The sequence below is a fragment of the Canis lupus genome, chromosome 2 (assembly GCF_003254725.2).
Source record: "Canis lupus dingo isolate Sandy chromosome 2, ASM325472v2, whole genome shotgun sequence".
Classification (NCBI taxonomy): domain Eukaryota; kingdom Metazoa; phylum Chordata; class Mammalia; order Carnivora; family Canidae; genus Canis; species Canis lupus.
In genome coordinates this window covers 22959213-22983896 of record NC_064244.1, presented here as the reverse complement: position 1 = coordinate 22983896, position 24684 = coordinate 22959213, and the positions used below count along the sequence as shown (strand labels likewise).

The 24684-nt window shown below is 35.1% G+C and overlaps 1 protein-coding gene across 3 annotated transcripts in view; it reads right to left on the bottom strand.

Moving 5' to 3' along the window:
* UPF2 (UPF2 regulator of nonsense mediated mRNA decay) overlaps window positions 1-24684 on the bottom strand; it is a 102407-nt gene that overhangs the window by 43464 nt on the left and 34259 nt on the right. For all 3 annotated transcript variants that reach the window (XM_049100847.1, XM_025445054.3, XM_025445056.3), the window contains exons 8-9: window positions 21617-21702; window positions 4986-5094 (exon numbers count right to left, since the gene is read on the bottom strand). In XM_049100847.1, the coding sequence (XP_048956804.1) occupies window positions 4986-5094; window positions 21617-21702 (195 nt within the window). The remainder of the gene's footprint in view (window positions 1-4985; window positions 5095-21616; window positions 21703-24684) is intronic.

Sequence of the window (24684 nt, the reverse complement as noted above, 5' to 3'; positions counted from 1 at the left end):
TCATTTGTTGACTCCTTATGATCACAAGGTATGTCAAAACACTTCTGCATAAGTAAATGAATTAACAATGTAAAATTTCTATATATTTCTAATTCAATGTCTCTTACAGAATTTTACTTATATAATCAATCTTTATTAGTAAAAATGTTGCTTATAACTCATTAATGACAGTTGAAACTGAGATCAACTGAATAACTAAATTCATAAGCATTAATAAAAACTCTTCAGATACATCAACATATAAAAAGTATGGATTTCTCATGCCTATCTAGGAAGATCCTCGGCCGCAAACTAGTCCTTCATTACAAACTCACTCAAATAGGCATTATACCTCATCCTCTATAATTTGCTCACTTTGTTCTACATAAACTGTATTCATTTAATCATTCTAATTTTTTGGAAAATCTACTATATGCAAGATACTAAGAAGGCACTAGTCTATAAACAAGTAAATTTGCCTTCAAAAAGTTTATTTATTTTATGCTGTGGACCATTGATCTCCAGGGTAGGGTAGGTAAGACTCTTGATCTACTAGAGTGTGAGAAAAAAATCTTGGAACTTCTATTTATGTTTTTGATCTCAGACTTTTCCATTTATATTTTTTAAATAAATTTACATAAAATATTTCATACAATTGCAAATAGACAGAATTTATATATAAATATGCCAAACTGGGATATGTGGTCAACTTATTTTACCATTATAGAGACTTGATTTAAAAAGCTGAAAGACCACTTTTTTAAAGTTTTATTTATTTGAAACTGAGAAAAGAAAAGAGAGAGAGAAGAGAAGAGAAAAGAGAAGAGAAGAAAAAAGAAAAGAAAAGAAAAGAAAAGAAAAGAAAAGAAAAGAAAAGAAAAGAAAAGAAAAGAAAAGAAAAGAAAAAGAAAAAGATAAAGCAAGCACTAGCACGGGGAGTGGCAGGCAGAGGTAGAGGGAGATGCAGGCTCTCCGCTAAGCAGGGAGCCCAATGTGGGGCTTGATCCCAGGTGGGATCATGACCTGAGCCAAAGGCAGACACTTAACTGACTGAGACACCCAGGTGCCCCTGAAAGACCACTAATTTTAAAAATGTCAATCAGTTAGGCTGGTATGCTTATATTTAAATAAAAGCTGTCCCTTCACTGTTCTTTTTGTTTTTTTTTATGATTTTATTTATTTATTCATGAGAGACATAGAAGTAGAGACACAGGTAGAGGGAGAAGCAGGCTCCCTGCAAGGAGCCCAACGCAGGACTCGATCCCAGGACCCCAGGATCACCACCTGAGCCAAAGGCAGACACTCAACCACTGAGCCATCCAGGTGCCCCTGTTCCTTCATTGTTAAAGAAGTAGGCTCTGTTGGGATCCCTGGGTGGTGCAGCAGTTTGGCACCTGCCTTTGCCCAGGGCGCGATCCTGGAGACCCAGAATCGAGTCCCACATCGGGCTCCCGGTGCATGGAGCCTGCTTCTCCCTCTGCCTGTGTCTCTGCTTCTCTCTCTCTGTGACTATCATAAATAAATAAAAATTAAAAAAAAAATTTAAGAAGTAGGCTCTGTTGAAAATCTAGAGAACACGGAAAATTAGAAAGGAAAAAATACTTATTGTCCCACTATCCAAAGACGGCCGCTGCTAACATATTAATATGTAATTCTTTTCTGTTTACTTTCCAAACAATTTAACGTAATTGTAAATTTATTCTGTGTAAGATTTTATAGCTTGCTTTTTTTTTTTTCCACCAAAAACAGCACTTGCTATATGTTATGAAAATTTTTTGGTAAATGTTACTTTCAATGGCTTTATATCATTTCAGCATTGTCATTATATGATCATTTTCTTAATTCACTGTTGGGCTTTTAGCGCTTATTTTCCACTTTTTCCCTACAATTCATGATGTGAATAAAGCTTTTTTGGATATATAGGATTATTTATTGAAAGCTGTCCAATGTATAAATGCCTCTACGGATCTTGAAACATACTACCAATTTCCTACCAAATTCTGACCTTAAGTACATGTGGTTTTTCACTTCTATTATCTCTACTATTCTGTTGGTCAAATTAGCAAATTCTGTTGTTTTAACTACAATTTCTTTGACTACTAAATGAGATTTCATATAGTTTTGTTATCCAGTTTTCTCAGGTGAGGTTCTTAAGCAAAGGGCAAGTGTGATTGTGACAATATGTTGGAATTAGACAGTAGGCCTCTAGAGACATGGAAGCCTGAGTAAAACGCTATTCTCCTAATTCAAGCTATGAAGAAGAGATATTAGATGTGAGGAAGTGTTTCAGAAGATTTTACCAACAGAATCTGGTGGACATTAGCTCCTGAATGTCCAAGGGGCAAAAGCAGAAGTATTTCTCTTAGTGATTGATTAGAGAAAAAATATTTCAAATTTACAGATGCAACAGAAGTTGATATGAGGCAGTGAAGGATAACAATGTTTTCTGAGAAGTCATGAGTTTATTTAATGGACATATGAATTACATGAGAACTTACTAAGCGCACCAAGAGAGGTTCTGACAAGAGAAATGTATTTGAAGCTGTTGAGAAATAAAAGTCAACTGGACCCCAGGTAAATGTGTTCTGTCAAAAAGGAGGATAAAGGAAGAAAGTGTGGGGAACACGAACATACAAACTCAGTTGGAAAAAAGTAAAAGGTATTTAACTATTGATAAGAGATATTGAGAGTAACAGTCATAAGTAAGAACCAGGAGAGTGGTGGGAGAGAAGGGATAATTATTATTGTAATAATACCTACGTCTGAGCACTGTGTGATGAACTTACATTATCATAACCTAGTTTAATCCATAAGAACAATCCCATTTAAAAAGATATCAGTATAACTCCCACTTAAGTAACTTGACCAAAATTAACAATGCCAGCAAGTGGTGGAGACAGAATGACAGAAAACAACAGTCCAGCAGTTCAGAATCTGCAAGGACCTCAACTAACATAAAGCAATTAGGAGGCTGCTGGTGGTCCCTGCCAGGGTGAGGACAGTGAGACAAAGGGTAGATGTCAGAAGCAGAAGAGACAAGTATCCTCTAAAAAACCCCAAACAAGAAGCAAATGAAAGAGGATGGACATGAGGTTGAAAGACATTTTCTTGTGGCTATTATTTTATTTTCACTTACGGATGGGAAAGTGTCAAGCATACATACAGACCAAAAACAAGGTGCTGGCAAAGTCTGCAGATGTCAGGGTAGGGAAAGATAGATCTCCAGAAGGCAGAAGTGATCCGTGACCTCAAGTATCTTTTTTTCTCTCCCCTGAAAGCAGTGGTTCCGATAGTATTCTCCCAAAATTCTGCTCCATCTTTGAGTTGTAATACAGCATTACAGCAGGAACAAAACTGCCAAATCCCTCAACTCCCATCCCAACTATCAGAGGTGGGAGGCAAAAGATACATGAATAAAATATTCTTAATCTTAAGTTTCTCACCAAAAGCACCAATTAGGCTTAGTCTAGCAACCTGTATGTTGTTTTTGGATTTGGTTGATGGGCATATGCATATAGCTCATGTAACAGAGTCATACTGTCTGCCAGTACAAGTTTCTTTTTTTGCATGATAGGATTAAATAAATCAACAAGAACATGACTCTTGATGCATCAGTCCCCAAACTGGCAGCATTTATCAAAATGTGTTCTTTGAGTGACTACATATTTGATCCCTTCCAGAAGGCTCAAGGTGCACATTACCCTATTAAAGCTTTAGGAATTCTTATAAGAAAACAAAAAACAAAACCACTTAACTCTTTTGGGCTCAGTGCTTCCAAACTGCTTTTAAAACACAGAAACTTGTCCTTGCCTAATACTATGTATGAAAATCCAAAACACACTTCACCAAAAACTGCCCCAGAAAAATCTTAACCACAAATCTCATGTAAATTAACTCCTATGGCAAGAAGCCTTTAGAGGTCATCCCACTCCTCACTGAGACATTCTCCTTCCTCTGAACTCAAGGCTTTGACTCTTAAACAATTCACTTGGCAATGAAGCATGCAATTCCTCCTAATATCGTATATATTTAGAGTTTAAATGTTTATTTCACTCATTTTTGTATTTGTGCCTTGTCTTCCCAACTACATTGTGAGATTCCTGATCTTAGAAATTATTTCTGTTCTGAGGACTCAGCAATACCAATTTGTGTATAATGAGTGCAATAAAGTACATACTCAGCATAGTAAACATTTATTTGCATTCCAAGCAAATTGCTATAAAGCTAAGTTGTACTGACACCATTTTCCCAATGGCTAACATAACCATCTCAATTTCATGTCTTTTCAGTCTACCAATATTCACTTTCAGTCACTTTTAAGCAATCATTTTCTGCTTTCAAGTCTGTATTTATACCACTTGCACTAGGTGACTGGGTGGTATGGGTTTGGAGAACCACTAACAGGCAATCTGTTAAGATTCTTAGGACTCCAAAGGGAAAGAAGCTGTCTGGAAACCAGTCCCTGGTACTTACCAGGCTACTCTTTAAAGAACTTACCACTATACAAGGTAAAAATTGTTAAGGCAAGAATCAGTAAAAACATGGGCTAAGACAGCATTCATTGATCAGATCAATTATGCAACCTTGTATGCCCCAGACATTTAGACTCCCAACATCTAAAAGAGCATCCTCCAGGCACTATGCCCTGACTTGCATGGCCAATTCTATGTTTCTTCTGGGAACACAAATGAGACCTGCTGGCTCTCTTGACCTTAGAGAATGGTTTTTCCTTTACAAAAGCAAAAAGTGTAGAACCTGTAGGAAACAAAGTAGTGGCGACAGCTCATCTCCAAATTGGAATATCACTCATCAATTTCAAGCTTTGTTGAGAAAATTTACATTTTAAAAACTCAGAAGTCCATACATTCTGAACTGTTAAACCACTATCAAATTTCAAAAATATGCTTATCAACATAATAATCATATTCTTAAAGAATCCTCATTCAACTTAGAAGTATATAAATGTGTGTGTATACATATATAACAAAAAATGCTTAAATACATACATGAAATCTGAAATCCCCCCTCAGCATGGAACAAAGATCCTCTGCTACATCAGACATGCAGGGATGCAATGTAGCAACCAATCTTGCATAAAATGGTAGCAAATCCAACCTGCAAAAGTTATATGTGATATATGTAAAAGGAAAGACATACCAGAAGTAATTCATTTTAAAATTTAAACTTTCTCAGATATATTCACACATTAAATGATGATGATAAAAACTAGTAATCGTACAGACGTGCCTATTTATTGCCATCATAATGAAGTATATGGAAATTTAATTTGCTTTGCAAAAGCTTATTAATAATCTGGTATTTTCTATTCAGTGCTTTTACTGCACATCTGTAATTTCACTGAGTATACAATTTTGATAACATGATATACTGAGTGCAGAAAACACCAAGTTTTGACATGGCCTGAATTTTCAATCACATAATTACTAAGTAAACAAACCCAATGGTAACTTAAATAGTGCAAAACCTTTTAAACCATTTCTTTCATTTATCCACAAATAAGTTATTTGGAAACTTTAATGTCTAAAGTGAAAGGGTAACCAATAACCAAAAAAGCATCTAAGAAGTCAAAATATTATCACAAAACCCACACACTAATTTCTGCATCTTACTCATTATAGAACTACTCAGATTCACCTACGGTATCTATCTTCTCTTACTCTAGACAATAACTGGCAAATATGTGGTTATTCATGCTGCCACCCCCCTTTTATTATCAGAGCACTTTCTCATCAAATCTGAATGCTGCTCCAGAATCCTGCTTATTAACACAGCACTCTAGAGCGGCACTACTAATCAAAATGAACACACAAGCTAAAATTTACTTTCCATTCCTGCCATAGCCATTATTTTATAAAACATGATTACCCAATGATGCAACACTCAGCAGACACTGTAGATAAGAAGCAGTGAGGAATTAACAAAAGCAGCTGCGGTGACCATATCAAGTTATGGGGAACGCAGTGATGAAGGAACCTTAAAACTATAAAAATTCAACATAAGAGCTCAAATAACTAGGCAGCCTAAAGCCATTGAGAACAGAAACACATAATCCTACAGGTTATCCCTGAGTACATCACTATAGAATAATACAGGAAAATGGTTTCATCATCAGAGAAAACAATGCACACCATGCAAGGCTTAGGATTAGATCTGGAAAACTCTCAGCATGGACAGAAAGGCTCACCTGGAAGAAACATAGCAAAAGGAAGGAAGAATGGAGGTAAATTTGAAAGGTAGAGGAAAGTGCTTAAATTCATACCTAAGAGACTGAAAACCTTTGCATTCCTCTTTGTTATAATTTCTTTTAAAAATTATCATTTAGATTTTACTAACATGCCAGGCTCTGTCCTAGGCACCTAATAATATACTTTACTGAGCTTGCTAATCCTAATAACCATTCTATGAGGTGGGAATTAAAAAAAAAAGATTTTATTTATTTATTCATGAGAGAGACACAGAGAGGCAGAGATATAGGCAGAGATATAGAGATATAGATATAGATATAGGCAGGGGAGAAGCAGGCCCCTATGGAAAACCCAGTGAGGGACTCGATCCCAGACCCCAGAATCATGTCCTGAGCCGAAGGCAGATGGCTCAACCACTGAGCCACCCACGTGCCCCTGAGGTAGATTTTTTTTTTTTTTAAAGATTTTATTTATTTATTCATGATAGTCACACAGAGAGAGACAGAGAGGCAGAGACACAGGCAGAGGGAGAAGCAGGCTCCATGCACCGGGAGCCCGATGTGGGATTCGATTCCGGGTCTCCAGGATCGTGCCTCAGGCCAAAGGCAGGCGCCAAACCGCTGCGCCACCCAGGGATCCCTGAGGTAGATATTTTAATCACCATTTCAGAAATAATAGATGTTGAGAGAGGTCAGGGAAAAAGTGGCTTTGTAGTAGTGATTCAATTTTGTTCAAGGCATCACATCTGTGTTTAACAATAAAAAGTTCAATCCATTATGTAAAGATCTAAATCAAGACACTTAATATTAAATGTTACATTAAATGTTTTTTTAATTATTTAGAAAGTTTTATCAACGAAGGTTAACAGCCCGTTACAAAGAAAATGTGCACATGTGGGGCACATTACTCCTTGATTATTACATAAATGAAGTTTTCCTGTGAGATACTCTCATAAATATGTAGTCATTTTCTTCATGTCTATTAGTATAAAAAAAGCCTGGGACAAATGAACCTTCAATTTTCTTGCATAACAGATTCACACTAACAGCAAGTTTACTTTCTTTCTTTCTTTTTTTTTTTTTAAAAGATTTTATTTATTCATGAGAATACACAGAGAGGAGAGAGAGAGAGGCAGAGACACAGGCAGAGGGAGAAGCAGGCTTCATGCAGGGAGCCCGACGTGGGACTCTATCCAGGGTCTCCAGGATCACACCCTGGGCTGCAGGCGGCGCTAAACCACTGAGCCACTGGGGCTGCCCGCAAGTTTACTTTCTAAGTTTTTAAACTTTGGTTAGAATATTGTACTTTAATATAACTGTAATGTACATTATAGTTAGAATATATTAAGTTTTCATTTGTTTTTCAAACCCACTTTAGCAACAAATACTTTCTTCTGTTTCAGTTCATAGCCATTGGCCAAACACAAATAAATGAATTTAAACTATGCCTGAGTTCTACTACTCCCAAATGCCACAATTTCAGATCAGAAAAATGAAGAATACATTGAATGAACACAAAAAATGAAGTCATAAGACAACAAAGAGGAAGGAATGTGCTCGGAGTCAGGAGGCTCAGGTTCTAACTCTCTCAATTAGTGCTTCTGTGGTTTCCAGTCTTAGCTGCTTTGGTTAAACCCTCCGATGGCTTAGACGTTCACCTCAGAGCTCCACACTGGCTCTTCTTTCAGCCGGAAGATGCTTTTTTCTTCCTCCAGATATCTACACTTATTCCCTCACAAAAGCCACGTCTTACTTCTAACTGACACCTCCTCAGTGAAACTGCTTTCAAATACTCAGCTGAATCCACAAATCTACCCACCCCTACGCCAGAATCCCCTATTCTGCACTATTTTTTTAAAGTAGCATTTATCACCTTCTTACATATTATACAATCTACTTAACTTATTGTGTTTATTATCTTGTCACCCTTCCCCACTAGAATGTAAGCTCCATGGAAGATAGTTTGCTATTATTCAACACAGTGCCAACAATATAGTAGGTGCTCGGTAAACATCTGTTAAATAAATAAATGTTACTTGTATCCCACAACTAGGTTTATTTTTTTAATTATTATTATTATTTTTTAAGTTGGCTCTGTGTCCAGTGCAGAGCCCAAGGCAGGGCTTGAATTCACAATCCTGAGTTGAAGAGTTGGACACTTAACCAACTAAGCCGCTCAGGCACCCATAGGTTTATTATTTTTTTTAATTATTGTTAGTTTTTAGTCTAAAATATTCTTCACCACCAAAAGGAAGTACCATCTGATTTTTTTCCATCTGATTTTTATTTTAAAAAAATATTAAACTTCACCAAGTTTTACATTTTATCAATGCTAGCTTCTCAAATATTTTTATACAATTAATAGGATAATCATAGTCTCCTATTTTATATGTTTCCTATTTAAAATATCTTTTTAATCCTGAAACCAATCCTCTAATCCTGCTAGATTTTTATTTAATATACATTAAACATGATTTGCTAGTTTTTATTTAGGATTTTTATATCAATGTTCAAAAGTGAGATTGGTCAAGTTTTCAGACTTCCTTGCTCTTTGTTAAGAGTCTGCCTAACTCATAGTATGAAATGGCAAGTTTGCTTTTCAACACTGGAACAAATGAGACAGTAGAGAAATCACTAGTTCCATAAAAAACTGAAAGAACTCAATAAAGCTATCTAGTCTTGGTCTATTTAAGATGAAATTAACTGTTAACTTCACTGGTCTACTTTATTTTATCTTGAAATAATTTGGAAATGTTTATTTTTCCCCAACAATTGTTTCACTGAGATTTTCAAGTGCGTTTAAGAATATTTCTAGTGTATAATCTGGCTCATTTCTTAAACTTTTAAATGTTCTTTTTCTTCGTATTTTCTAAATGTTTTCCTATTTAGATTTTAAGAACCAGTTCCAGTTTTTAAAATTAATTTTAATTTTGGATGTCTTTCTCAATGTATTTTTCACTACAATTTGAGATTATACTCGCTTAACACCAAAAATTTTAACCTATCATTTCCTTTTTCTTCCTTTCCTGGACAAGGCACTTCTACTTTATTTCATTTTTTCTTCTTCTAGGAGGTCAGCCCAATCTATATCAAAACTTTTTCCCAGTCCCAAAAGAAAGGTAGATATGGCTAACTTTCTTAAAGTGAAGCAGTCTGTGCTAGCCATTCAGGCTCCTGTCAGTGACCTGACAACTGAGCTAAGTGCTTTCAGTGCTTTTAATTTCAAAGATTTTTAAAATAATAATAATAATGATTCCCCAGAAGATCTTAAGTCTTTTATGCCTTTCCAGGTAGTTAGCAATGCTGGTTTTTGCTCTGTGGGAATTGGCCACGTGAAAGTAAAGTTAGATATCCTATTTTCTCAGAATCTTCTACTTATAAAAAGCTCACCAAGTCCTTCTCAAACAGGTTTCTAAAATTCCTTTTTCCATTATGCCTTTCGCAATTAAAAGGATAGCTGATAGCAAATGCCACCCTACCTTATTTAAATCTTCAAGCTCTGTGACTGTTCATTCATTACTTTGCAAAATAAAATTCCTTATGTTGTAAATAAAGTAACAAATTATATAGTTCTTCAGTGTTAGTCCTGCTTAAGTGTGCTTTTCTGTTTTTTTCTAACCCTCTGTCTTTTCTGTCCCTCTAGCAAGGGAATGGAGTGCTAATGCTATACCAATCACATTAAATGTATTAACCACAAAATAAACATTTTAATGAATTAAAGAGCAAATTTCTGTATTAAAATTTTAGCTAGATATGTATTTTTAGATTTTTCTGAATGTCAACTAGAAAGTAAACTGAGATCTTCCCTTTGAAAACTGAATTTTGTCTCAAAGAGTATTATTTTTATCAGCAGCTAGTGAATGAACCATTTAATAAAGATTTTTTTTCCTTTAACAATAAAACCTTGTTTACATTTTCAAGGTCTCTTAAATCACACATTTAAGTATCTTAATAGCAGTTAATGATCAAATTAGTAAACATCCAGTCATTAACTACAAGTAATAAGAATGCAGAAACACATTTTGTTACTGAGAGGGAAGAAAAGAAATTCTTCAAGGTTTTTATCTCATAATCAATCAGCTTTCTAAAAGAAATGTCCAGCTTTTTTCCTCCCTCTAAAATCTAAAGAATTTAATTGTTGGAAGCTACTGATTTTATACTATACTGTTCAAAAATACCTAGGAAGAGGAGGAATGTGAAAGCACACTGCTACCACTCAATGAAAAGAATACAAAAAAATTTCTTCATTTAAACAATGAAGCAAATGATTCAAAAAAAGATGAAACATAAAAGATTGGAGTCATACTCTGAAATCAACAATCATATGCTCTAAAGACTTTGTGACAATGTTGCAGCTCCCAGTCCAACAGCACCATCAAGTGGTACAACATGCTAAAAGACTCCAAAGACTAAAGAGGAAAAGTTATTTAACAATCAGGGGAAGCACTTCATTCACTCAACAGTTTCTGTTTATATTACTCTAAGTCTAAAGAGATTCTGATCATCTATAAAAACTTGGCAAACCATATGGCTTCCAAGTCATTAAAACCAATACTGAGTTTGCACCAAAAAAACTAAGATTCCCAGGTACTTTGCCTGATTCTGACTTTATGCTCAAAGCTAATTTAGGTGAGGGGGCCTTCTAAAATGCTAGGCCTCAGCTCTAGCTTGATCTTGGTGGTGGATACATACATATACCTAAGATGTAACCCTTCATATGAAATTTCAATTTATAAGTATTATATTACAAATTAACTATAAAATGATGTGAAATATTTAAAGCAATGTCTAGTAGGTTTCATTTCTGTGGAGCCCTTCAATAAGCTGAGATAAAATGCCAGGCTTCTAAGATTTTTTTTTTAACCAACTATTTAATGAGGGAAGAATAAAGTTAAAACACCTTTTAGACCAAACCTTTAAAAACTGTACAGATGAGAGTAGTTGTACAGCTGGACACCACGTTTTAAAACTTTTGTGCTACAAGTGATACCAAAAAAGTGAAAAGACAACTCACAGAATGGGAGAAAATATTTGCAAGTTGTATTTGATAGGGCACACATATAAAAGAACTCTTACAACTCAGTAATAACATAATTAAAAAGGAGGTAAAAGATTTAAACAGACATTTCTCCTAAGAAGACCTACACAAAGAAAGTAAGGACATGAAAAGATGCCTAAAACCACCAGTCATTAGGAAAACACAAATCAAAATCACAGTTGAGATACCACTTCCAACTCACCAGATAGCTATGAGCAAAAAAGGAACAGTAACAAGTGTTTTGAAGATATGGAGAAACTGGAGCCTTCATACATTGCTAAGGGGAATATAAAATAGCACAGCCACTGTGAAAAAGTTTAGTAATTACTGAAAATGTTAGAGTTACCATAAGACACAGCAATTTCACTCCTAGATATATACTCAAAAGGAATGAAAACATACCCACACAAAAACCTGGTCATGTTCAGCATTTTTCCTAGTAGCTAAAAAGTGGAAACAATCCAAATATCCATCAACTAATAAATGGGTAAACAAAATGTGGTGTATCTACACAATAGAATATTCAGCCTTTTAAAAAGGAAGAAATTCTAATACAGGCAACAACATAGATGAACCTTGGAAACATGATACTAAGTGAAAGAAGCTGGATACAAACACATATTGTATGATTTCATTTATATGAAATACTCAGAATAGGCAAACCCATAGTAACTCAAAGCAGGTTAATGGTTTCATGGGGCAGGAAAAAGGGTACGCAGAGAAAGTACAGGACTGACTGCTAAGAGACAGAAGGTTATCTGTATCTGTGGGCAGGATAAAAATGTTTTAAAAATTGATTGTAGTGATGGGTGCATTTATTTAGAATACTGAATTGTATACTTCAAATGTACAAATGTATAGTATGTGATTACATCTCAATAAAGCTGGTTTTTTTTTTTTTAAGAAAAGATCTATAAAGAACCTTAAAAGTTATCTAGTTTAGTGCTTCCTAAACCAAAATAGAGGTTTAAGACTAGGTAAGACAGCCAAATTCTCAACCAGACATATATAAAGATCCCCTGCCTTTCAAAAGTTCATGTTATACCACTCTGCTTTTGTTTCAGCCTTGTATTTTACCTGTTTTTGCTAACTGAAAAAAATCCAGAGAAGATTTTTTCACTTTTATGAAAAAGGGGGAAAGTAAATATAGTGTTTGGTGCTGATTTTGTAGCAAAACAGTTGCAGAGGTGCTGCACACAAGAGTGGCACAGCCAAGCTCCATCCCCAAGAGCTACATTCAACAGCTTGGCATCAAAGCGCCATAGCTTTGACCTGTGTGTCTGAGAGCATCTGTGCCTTACCTAGATTTATTTTGCATTCTTTTGCCAAGATGTGTCCCAAGGTATCAGAAAAGCATAAGAAAGGCTTTTTTCTTGGGGAAGGGGAGAAGTCTGGGCACAAAGACTTTTCCATATAAATTAATGGTAATTACTATTTTATACCATTTCAGCTTAAAAAAGGTTTCATAGAAACATTCTACTTTTGGATGGTGGGGGAAACTTATATATAGTTGATCCTTGAACACAAGTTTGAGCAGTGCAGGTCCACTTAAATAAGGATTTTTTTCCCTGATAAATAGAGTACAATATTGTAATTGGTATTTTTCTCTTCCTTATGATTTTCTTAACAACATTTTTTCTCTACCTTACTTTATTATAAAAATATATAACACATGTAACATACAAACTATGTGTTGATCAACCGGTTTTTTTTGTTTTTATTTATTTATTTTTTTTTGATCAACTGTTTATGTTATCAGTAAGGCTTATGTTCTGGGGGAGTAAAAAGTTGTATGTGACTTTTTGGCTGTGCAGAAGGTTGGTGCCCCAACCCCCATGTTGTTCACGGATCCACTGTATTTTAAAAAATCTGTGCACTCAAACAACTATGAAATCATTCATTCTGACTTTGGTAGCACATTAATTGATGAAGGAGGGAATCTTGGCCATAAAGACACTCAAAAGAATTCATGTCCTTTGGGAAGTGTAAGGGAGAGAAAATACCACATGAAAAGAAAGATGCACCTTACCAAAGGGGTCCTCAGGGGTCTAGTGAGGCACTGTAGACAATGAGGCTAGATAAGAGCAAGAGCTAAAACAAGGTGTAAAGAATCTCCTCACGCCTCCTTCCCTAGTGTTCCAGCTTGTGCCTAAGTCCAGAGGCTCAAAGAATAACTGGCTACCTAGGAGAATATTCTGGCATGCACACTCTAGACCAACCTTTGTTCCTTCTCCCTCCCACTCCCCTTGAAGGGGATCAGTCATCTCTTTAAGATGGAATGAATAAAATGAATAAAAGATGGAGAACAGTTTGTGAGTCTATGAGAAAAGAAAGAGAAGAAGAAAGGGAAGAAAGGGAATGAGAAAGAGGATGAGAGGAGACTTACTGGCACTTGACTATTATCTTTTTACTCCAGCCTCCCTAGAGACCAAGCTCTAATCCTCAGGACAAGCCAAATATTGCAGGTAAGGTAGAAAGATGTCAGGAGGTTAAGGACAACAAAACCCATTCAAAATTAAAGGCTTTTCCAAATCAACAAAAATATACAGTCAACAGACTAGGAAATAGCAACTGAGTCCAAGACTCTAATACACCATTTTAAGGATGTGTAAACAGAGGCCTTGACTTTCCAAGTACCCTCAGAAACATAAAAAAGGCAATGTTTTAGCTAAACACTGAAATCTTTAGAAGAGACTGGAGAGTACTATTTACACTAGAAAAGCAGATAAATGAGACATCTATTCTCACATAAATTAGAGATTTTTCTATAACTTAGCTCATTAAATGTATATAAAATACAGAAATGCCAATAAAGAGTAATATTCAATGTTACTTATAAATTTCATTGTTGAAAAGACTGCCCTCTACCAGCCACACCATACTTATTATCTTTTATTATTTTCAGTAACTTACTAAAGAAATAAAAATCATAATGACCCCCAAACAAATCCCTAGGAGTATATCTGAATCAAAGGCAATAGTGCTACCCGAGTGTTCCATGTGCTTCTCTACGTTTTCCAAATGTCCTTATTGTCTTCTTAGGCTTTGGGCTGAGTGAAAATGATGTGTCACTTTTTGTTCAAGATACCTAGGAATGAGCTGAGTTCACACAGTCCTCTCATACCACAACAATCCTGGAAGCTATGGCAATGATATAAGATGAAGTCTGTAAAACTTCATTTTTCAGAGTAAACTCAAATGTTGCATGAAGTTTGAATGGAGCTACCGAACAACCCAGATTCGATGGGTAAATGATGGCAGAAATCACAAGTGAAAAGTGAATAGAGAACTAATCCAAACAGGGCACATTTTCAAAATCTATTTAGTAATATTATTAACCACAATTTATTTTAAAAATAGAGGGAGGTGCCTGGCTGGCTCAGATCACTCTGGTCTCAGGGTCATGAGTTTAAGCACCACAATGGAAATACAGATTACTTAAAATAAATAAGAAAAATAGAGAAACAAAGAAAGAAAAGGAAAAATTCCTTAAAATATACCAAAATTTACCAGAAAAATATTACCACAAAATAAATGAAAATTCTGGCCAAACTTTTTGCCATGATTTTAAAAATACTAAGTGAATCCTAAAAGAAGAAATGAGGAAGAGAGCACAGGAGAGAACAGACTTTGCAGAATTGTGACTAAAAGGCAGAGGATTAAAAAAAAAAAAAAAATAAGACACTGAGAAAAGTGATTAGTGAGAATACGGTAGCTGGAAATAAGCAAAGAGATTCAACATATACATAATGAAGTACCTAAAAAAAAAAGAGAGAGAGAGAGAACAGAACAATTATTTAAATATACTTAAAGATGAAAACCAGGAAAACTTCCCTGAAGTATTCAATATGAAAACTCAAAGGGCATGGAGAATGACCCAGAATGATCAACACCAAGGCATCTTCATCCTAGGAAAGCCATTGGATTTACTAGAAAAAGATTATTTGGGCAGCCATTTGCATGACCAAGTCAATTACAGAGGAGAAAGAGGAAAAAGGCAGGCTGGCCTCCAGGTTCTCCACAGTAATAGCAAATGCCAGATGACACTGTGGTCAACACCTAAAAGGTATTTGAGGGTAAAGGTATGAGCCATGAATCCTACAACCAGCTAAGCTGTCTTTTAAGAAACAAATCCACAGGGACGCCCGGGTGGCTCAGCAATTGAGCATTTGCCTTTGGCTCAGGGCGTGATCCCGCCGGGGTCCTGGGATCGCGTCCCATATCAGGGTCCCTCTATGGAGCCTGCTTCTCTGTCACTACCCCTCTCTATGTCTCTTATGAATAAATAAATAAAATCTTAGAAAAGAAAAGAAAAGAAAAGAAAAGAAAAGAAAAGAAAAGAAAAGAAAAGAAAAGAAAAGAAAGAAAAGAAAAGAAAAGAAAAGAAAAGAAAAGAAAAGAAAAGAAAAGAAAAGAAAAGAAATCCACAGACACATCACCCTGAATGTATAAAATATAAAAACTCAAGGGATATTTTTTTCCCCAAGAACTCTTCTTGCAAAATTAGAAGATGAACTTCAGCAAACCAAGAGATAACAGAGGAAACCAGAGAAACAGTGTTGGTGGGGGCATGAAGGATTTTAAACTGTAGAACTAATAAGATAAAATAAACGAGGGGGTTAGAGTGACAAATTAGGATGTAGATGTTATATTCCCTATCAGGATGAGCTATCAACACAGAGACAAAAACAAGAAGAGGGTGAATAGAAAAGATGAAAAGTCAGGTTAAGTTTGCTGCTTGCCTGCCTATAGTGTGGCGAGTGAAGTAACGTTCAAACCTAAGCTGACAAACCAAATGACACAAGTATAAGCACATTTAATGCTGAAAAAGGAAAATGTTAAATAAGACAACATTACAGACCAATACCAGGTGGATGAGGAGAGGAGAAGAAAGAAAGAGAACACAAGCTAATTTATCACTTGTGGTAGGAACAACAAGGGCTATCTATAAATAAATGATCATGAAGTAAACCTATAATTATGAAGATAACTACTAAAATAAAAACACGAATCTCCCTCAAATCAAAAAATACATATACCCACATATGTATAAAAATAAAACAATATAAACAGGTTATATAATGAAAGACTTTTTAAAAATTAAGCCAAAAAGAGAAATGATATAACAAAACTTGGACCAATCATATCTGTCTTACCAAACATATAAATACCCTCACTTGATAAGAAACATATTTTTAGAACAAAGTAAAAGCTCTAGTCAAAAATATACAAGAGACTCAACTAAAATAAAGCAATTTTGAAAGAGTGACTATAGAAGGGAAAAGCATGCTAGTAGAAGAAATTAGAAACTGTAATCTTAATACCAGATAAGGTAGTCTCAGGCCAAAAAAGCATTAAATAAGACAAAGAATGACACTTTATAGTGCTAAAAGGTGCAATCCACAATGAGGTGTAAATTTTATCTTCATACCAAATAATACAACAATAATATTCAAAAAGCTGAAATTGTAGTAGTTATTAGGAAAACACCATACATCACAGTAGTCTTTAATTCACCTCTCTTTGCCCAGAACCCCTGGGTAGAGAAAAAAGTCAAGAAAATGGGAGAACTTAATAAAAGTTACTTACTACTGTATATCTCCCTGATCAATACATTTAACTCTGCACCATAAAAAGAAAGAATGTAATCTTTTCAAAAACGCTTGTGAGAGGTGGCTCAGTTGGTAAAGCGTCTGACTCCTGGGTTTCGGCTGAGGTCATGATCTCATGGGTCGTGGGATGCCCTGCCTCAGGCTCCTTGCTCAGCACAGAGTCTGAAGAGCAAAGATTCTCTCCCTCTGCCCTGACCCCCCCTAATATGCTCTCTCTCCAATAAGTAAATCTTAAAAAAAGAAAAAATGCTTGTGACATGCTCATGAAAATTGCTATATAATAGGCCATAAACAAAATTTCAAAAAATTCCAAAAAGAAAAGTCTATTTTCTATTCACAGTATAGTAAAATATGAATTATTAACCAAGTCAGACAACAAAACAAAAAGTCTCACTACCTGAAATTTCAAAACTCTCTCAGATACCTCCTTAGGGAACAAAAAGGAAATACAAACTAAAATTGGAAAATTTCTAAAAATAGAAATTTCTAAAAATAGAAATCGCCAAATGTCGGAACTACAAGATACAGCTAAGACCATTCTCAGAAGACAATATGCTAAATGCCAAAAAAAATTAACAAAATGAATAAGAAAAACCAAGAGAGAAGAAAACGGTAAAGATCAAAAGCCAAAAATAATGAGTAAAAAACAAAATAGCAAAACTGGGGATCCCTGGGTGGCTCAGTGGTTTAGCACCTGCCTTCAGCCCAGGGCGTGATCCTGGAGTCCCAGGATCGAGTCCCGCATCAGGCTCCTTGCACGGAATCTGCTTTTCCCTCTGCCTGTGCCTCTGCCTCTCTCTCTCTCTCTCTCTGTGTGTGTGTGTATCTCATGAATAAATAGATAAAATCTTTTTTTTAAAAATAGCAAAACAGTAGAATAAATTACAGTTTGGAAGCTGTTTTTTGGGGGGTGGTTGTTGGCAGGAAAAACAAAAATGAGTAAACCATTAGCGGACATGCTCAAGAGGAGAAAAAAAGAAAAGTACAAACACAGCACTGTCTATAATGGTAAAGACTAGAATGTCCAAAATGGTTAAATACAGTACACCCATAAAAAGAAACACTACAGCTTTAAAAGAACAAGGGAGGGGATCCCTGGGTGGCTCAGCGGTTTGGCGCCTGCCTTTGGCCCAGGGCGCAATCCTGGAGTCCCGGGATCGAGTCCTGCATCGGGCTCCCAGCATGGAGCCTGCTTCTCCCTCTGCCTGTGTCTCTGCCTCTCTCTCTCTCTATGTCTATCACAAATAAATAAATAAATGAATCTTAAAAAAAAAAAAAAAAGAACAAGGGAAATCTTTATATACTGATATGAAAAGCTCCGCAAGATATGCTACTAATGAGAAGAGTAATGTTCAGAATGACAGGTACAGTTAAGTTACCCTTGTATAAAAAACAGGAAATATAAGAATTTATAATTGTATTTTCTTGTACATGAAAAAGAAACTTAGAATATATAAGAATCAAGACAGTTTCCAACTAGAAAAAGTGGAAATTGGGTATAGAGACAAGGATAGAAAGGATATTTTAAGGCACACAATGTTTTAAACATCCAGGTTTTGAGCCTTATAAATGTATTAATTTTTTTAAAATGAAATTTTAGATTTGCATACAATCAACATTAATTCATCAAGTATCATCAAGCACTTACCAGAACTATACTTGGTGTTGAAAATTTACAAAATGAGAAGATCCAGAACTTTTTTTTTTAAGATCCAGAACTATCTCTACACCTAATGTGGGGATCAAACTCACAATCCAAGATCAAGAGTCACATGCTCTACCGAATGAGCCAGCCAGGTGCCCCTCCAGAACTCCCTTTTAAAGAGCCTATAGTTTATACAGTTTGGTAGGGATACAGATGACACAGCACACTGGGTTACGTGCCTGATTCTTTGTATGAATAAATTCTCCTGAAAGTGCTACAAGAGCACCCATGTGTACATAATGGAAACGAGGATGGCTGTTCAGGGAAGACGATTCTTAGTCTAAGAGTTAAACGGTGAGCCACAGATTTTCAGTGGAAAAATAAAGAATATCCCAGACACATTAGAAAACAGAGGTTTGGAAGTAGAGAGAGCAAAGAGTATTCAAGAAATCATTGCATATCAGGCTTTTGTAAGAGAAGAGTGGCTAGAAGTTTGACTGAAGTTGAAGGGGGGCTAGACAAAAAAAATGCATTAAATATGATGTAATTTTATCACCTTCTACCTGTCCAATATTGAGTGCTGGAGATAAAGTAAAGAGAGCCCCACCCCTGGAGCTTAGGCTAGATGACAATGTCCAGGGAAACCAAGGAAGCAGTTTTTGCAAACCTTTCCTGTCTCTAACTCTGCACATACTCAGCTGCCTTCACCAGAATGCTCTCTCTACAGTTCCCTTTCCCCAGTCATCTCTGGCCTAATTCTTTTCTCAAGACTCACATTAAATGACCCTTTTTCCAGGCAGCCTTCTTGGACTCCTCAAACTAAATCAATCAGTTCCACTTGCCATGTACTTCAAAGCACGCTGTGATTCTTCTTGGTTACTGCACTTAGAAGTCTTTGTCTTTCTTCTTTCCCAAACTGTAAGCTGTGTGACTACAAGAGCCTAACCTGTCCTGTTCACCACTGTATCTCTAGCACTAATCACAGAATACAGTAGATTCTTAATGAATTAGTTAGTAAATGAATAAAATTTAGAACATAATTTAATCTTGGCTGATCACTCAAGTGGATTATAAAAAACCTAAATGATTGTATTTACATATTTCAGGTATATAAGACTATATAGAGGTCTCTTCCTCATGGCTCTAGCATGCTATACACTTCAAGTACTTGTCTCTTTACCTTTTGTCTCTCAAACCATCAATTGTCACTTCCTATTACATTTAAGTCTACATTTCTAACAGATTCCAAGTACGTCTAATTTGCAACTATTCACAGAGCTAAGCAGATAAACGGAGTTATAAAGGATACAACTAGCAAAGACTAATATGTAGTTTTCGAAGACTTTCTTACGGGGGGTAGAGTAGGACAGAATGGGTACACAGGGAGACACGATGCTTTTTTATAAGTAAACTACTTAAACATCATTGCATGATTTCTTTTGTAAACAATGCCTTTTATTTTTGCTAACTTTGGATTATTCTGTTGTATATGTTCAAATAATTAATACATGTTTCCTCATTCAAATAAAAGAGTTGAAAAAGATCTGAAAACAAATATTCCATTGTATAAGTAAAGAAAAGAATCACTTTTTTCACTTGAAAAAAAACAGTATTTGAATTTTCATCAATGCAGGCTTAGTATTTCCCACCTGCAAATACATAAAAGTGGGATGTGTCTCACAATTAAGGACTTAAAAATAACTGGCAGTATTTTTTCTTACTTTTACATAAAATAATGATGTGCCTCATAACTGATGTCACCTCAGATTTGATGAAATGACGTTCTCTCTTTATTATTATTATTAACACATTCCATCTCTCTTGTCCCACTAAGATGAAAAATCAAATGCTCATATTAATGATGCTGGCAGAATTAAAAACCAGTATGAAAGGAAAAAAAAGTAGTGATTTGGTTTCACTGAGAAATCTTATATCAAGAAATCATGGGCTTCTACCAACAAATGGACCTAATCAAAACTATGCTTAAGAAATCTTTTTTTTGGGATCTCTGGGTGGCGCAGTGGTTTAGCGCCTGCCTTTGGCCCAGGGCGCGATCCTGGAGACCCAGGATCGAATCCCACGTCGGGCTCCCGGTGCATGGAGCCTGCTTCTCCCTCTGCCTGTGTCTCTGCCTCTCTTTCTCTCTCTCTGTGACTAACATAAATAAATAAAAAATTTAAAAAAAAAAAAAAAGAAATCTTTTTTTTTTAGGATTTTATTTATTTACTCATGAGAGAGAGAGAGAGAGAGCGAGAGAGAGAGAGCACGCCAGAGACATAGGCAGAGGGAGAAGCAGGCTCCCGACAAGGAGCCCAATGTGGGACCTGATCCCTGACCCCAGAATCATGCCCTGAGCTGAAGGCAGACGCTCAACCACTAAGCCACCCAGGCGTCCTTATGCTTAAGAAATCTTAAGTGAAATTGCTCAGAACCCTTACCTTCTGGGGAAAGTATCTACATTAGCCATGTTGTATGTAATCATCATAATAGTTAACAAAATTACTTAATTATCCATTGCTGAATAAACAGAAAGGCATCTCCTCCAGGTTCCTAAGGTCAATGGTCTGAGTGGTCCTCCATATTTCAGGGACCATTAATTTAGTGTAATTTATAGAATTACTATTCTCTAAAAGCATTATGCAACTAAATATGCTTCTTGAATTACTAGCAACATAATCACTACTGTAACTTTTAATTCTAAACTATCATAATTACAAAAACAAGAACTTTTCATTTAAATACAACTGTAAAAATGATACACTCAATTAGTCTGATCTTTATACAAAATAAAAACTCTCCAAAAAATTTATATACCTTGTTATTTTTTTCTCCTCAGAGGCAAAAATGCAAACCAACTGCTTCTAGAAATGATTAGGTTATTAGTATTCTTAAGTTACTATTATTCTCAAATATTTTCTCTTAAAATAGGTAAGCATCAGAAGAAATATTTCTACTACAGCTAATGAACAAAAGAACGGAAATCAATGAGCAACAAGTTCTAGAAAATATACTGAAAACAATGATGTCTGTTGACAATACATATTTTTAAAGAGATAATTAAATAAGGACATTTATCTTACAGTCATCCCTGTAGAGTAAAAATACTAACAAATTACTTTTTGTCTTTTAGTACCTACCTTTGTCTGGGAACTATAAAGAGCGCCCGTACCAACTTCTTCCTATTTGCTTTTGTATTCATGTTCATGCAAAAATCCATTGCTGCCTAAAGGAGAAAAAGCAAACTTTTTTCCTTAAAAATATTTTTTAATTTAACTAATGAAAGCAAAAACCATGCATGCTACAAAGGGCTTCTATTTGCTCCTAAACATTTCAAAATGGTTTTAGAACACTAGTATTATGAGCATATGCCAAACTAAAAGATCACTAAAGCTTAAATTCTTCTCTCCTTTTATATCTAAAAATACGTCTCACAGACTTTTTAATTACAACCTAGTGTTAGAACCCCAAGTGGGTAGAGACTGAAGAGCTACCATGAATTGTCTGCCAAATAATTATATGAAACAGCAATTAATGCCTTTGAGTTTATTGACGTCAAGTAAATCAACATTAATATCAGAAAAATATTCGGACAGAATTAGAAAGTAGCAAAAATAGTTACCAGGAACCCAGAAAATTATTGTCAGTAAGGATAATCAAAAAGGAACAAGGATAAACTAGAAATGAGAGAAAGGCATATATTATTCTCAAGAACATGTAAAAGTAAGTGCCTCAGCATTGACTAAAAAGGTTTAGTTTAGTGTCAAGAGTCAGATTTGACAATTACTTAAAGAAACCAAATCACAGGACTGTAATAAATACCCAAAACTGTTATTTAGTACAGTATCCATTTTATACTGCAGTAACAAAGAAGTGCTTAATATCTTCATCACTATGACTGACATACAAGTACATAAGAAAAGCTGGGAAAGGTGTGTGTTCTAGGAAGGCACTGGAAAACAAAAATATGAGTAACTGGTATTTTTAAAATATAGGCATGTATATTTTTTAAATGTTAAGGATTTTCAGTATATGTGTTTTAAGAAAAATAAATTATACTTTAAAAAGGAAAAAACTACCTTTAAATATACTTCTGAGGCTCTCAAATATTGTCCTTCTATAGGTTCATATGTAATGTAATGAGTAACAATTATTATTAATCTCAATCCTTAATCTGATAATTTCTTGACTATTAGATGCACATACAAGATCCACAGAGTTCCCAGATCTATTAAGAACTTCTACTCTTCACTATGAACAGAATGCACTAAAATACCTCCCATTTGATTAAACCTTTGATAGAAGAAACGGCACAACACTGATTAGATTCAAACCCAGGACACTAACTCACATCGCAAGTATTCACCAAGATCAAAATTTTACATTAACATTTGTCAAGAGAGTAAAATCAATTTAAATTTTTCTTCTGTTTGTAAAAAGAGTATAATAAATGTTACTAAAGCTTACATTTTATGACACTAAAGCTATCATAGCTAAGTAATAAAAGAGAAAAGTACAATAAAATGCCCTTTAAGCAATTCACCCATATGAAACATTGAAAAATTCTGGACCTAATAAATAGAAACCCCAAAGTCATGTACTCAGAAAATAGGTTAACACTGGAAAATCTCTCTCTCTCTCACTCATTCTCTCTTACACACACACACGCAAAACAAATCAGCATTTTTGAAAATATAAAGAAACATTTTAAATGGCTAATAATGGCTTATGTTTCACCATAAATTACAAAACATGAATAAAATATATTTCAATAACTACCTTAGAACACTGTCCTTTAAAATATGTAAACAGTTTGCATATTATAGCTAAATAAATTTTATAAAGACAGAGAAGGAAATATCACTTCACCTACCACAATAATCAAAGGCCAGTTAGGCAGGAAAAAACCTACAATGTTCAAAACTCTCCACAGATTAGGAGTCCATAAAGCATGTCAATGCCTAACACACAGTAGGGGTTCAATAAATATATAGAATAAATAAAAGACAACATGAAAAACTGTCAAGATTAGTAAATTTCAGAAAATTAATAAGAAAAAAGTTTCATATATATATTAATTATTAGATTTATCCAGTCCTGTCCTATGAGAAGAAATGGAAACAAAAGGAGTCTCTCTGGTAGTATGTATCTGCCTGAGGAACAACTGCTGATTGACAACTCAATAAGCGCTATTCTGAAAACTTGTTTCAAAACATTTGAGATCAATGAAAGTTCAACAATCATTTATTTTATTAAATAAAAATAAATGTTTATGATCATTAAATGTATGTAGAAATACACATTAAAAAAAATAAACACCACCATAAATGACATTATTCACAGAAGTTACCTAAAAGAAATCTTCACTCTGGTCTCTACATTGTTACGTAATTACTGAATTCAAAGAATTCTTAGATTTTTCTGTTTCCCAAGTACTTTTCCTTCTTAAGCTGTTTGGACCTTTGTGAATGTATATGGAAAAAATTCCTTTCATGAGTACGCTGACTCCCCAGAGGAACCCACTGGAGTCCAACAGAGAAGAGTGGCTCCTATTTTTCTTCTGACTCTCAGAAGGTTAACTCAGAATTTACTGTGCAGTCATTACTGGCAATAGCTCCTTTTTTTTTTTTTTTTTTTTTTTTAAGATTTTATTCATTCATGAGAGACACAGAGAGAGAGAGGCAGACACAGAGAGAGAAGCAGGCTCCATGCAGGTAGCCTGAAGTGGGACTCAATCCTGGGTCTCCAGGATCACACCCTGGGCCGAAGGCAGCGCTAAACCTGAGCTACAGGGGCTGCCCGGCAATAGCTCTTAATACTGAGCTGAGCACTACAGTATACTTTATAGTGCAAACTCATAACAATATGATTATATACAAAACCAATGAGATCCTTCCCACCTTCAATTTTCATGACAGTACTCAAACTGGGGTATGGAGGTGGAGCAGGAGTGTCAAGGTATCTGTCATCCTGTTTATGCCACATAAATGAAAATATGAAAATTTGGTAGAGGAAAGCTTCAATCATATTTCAAACTTAAGTTCTTGAAAACTGTTCATTGACCTAATCACTTTAAGAAGTAAGCCAATTTGGAAACCGAGTTTCAAGTCTACTTGATTACATGAAAAGTTACTAAAATACTTCTAAATGATTTAGAGAAGGACTAAATGAGCTTTCAAAGTTAAAGAACAACCTAACTTCTATAGTT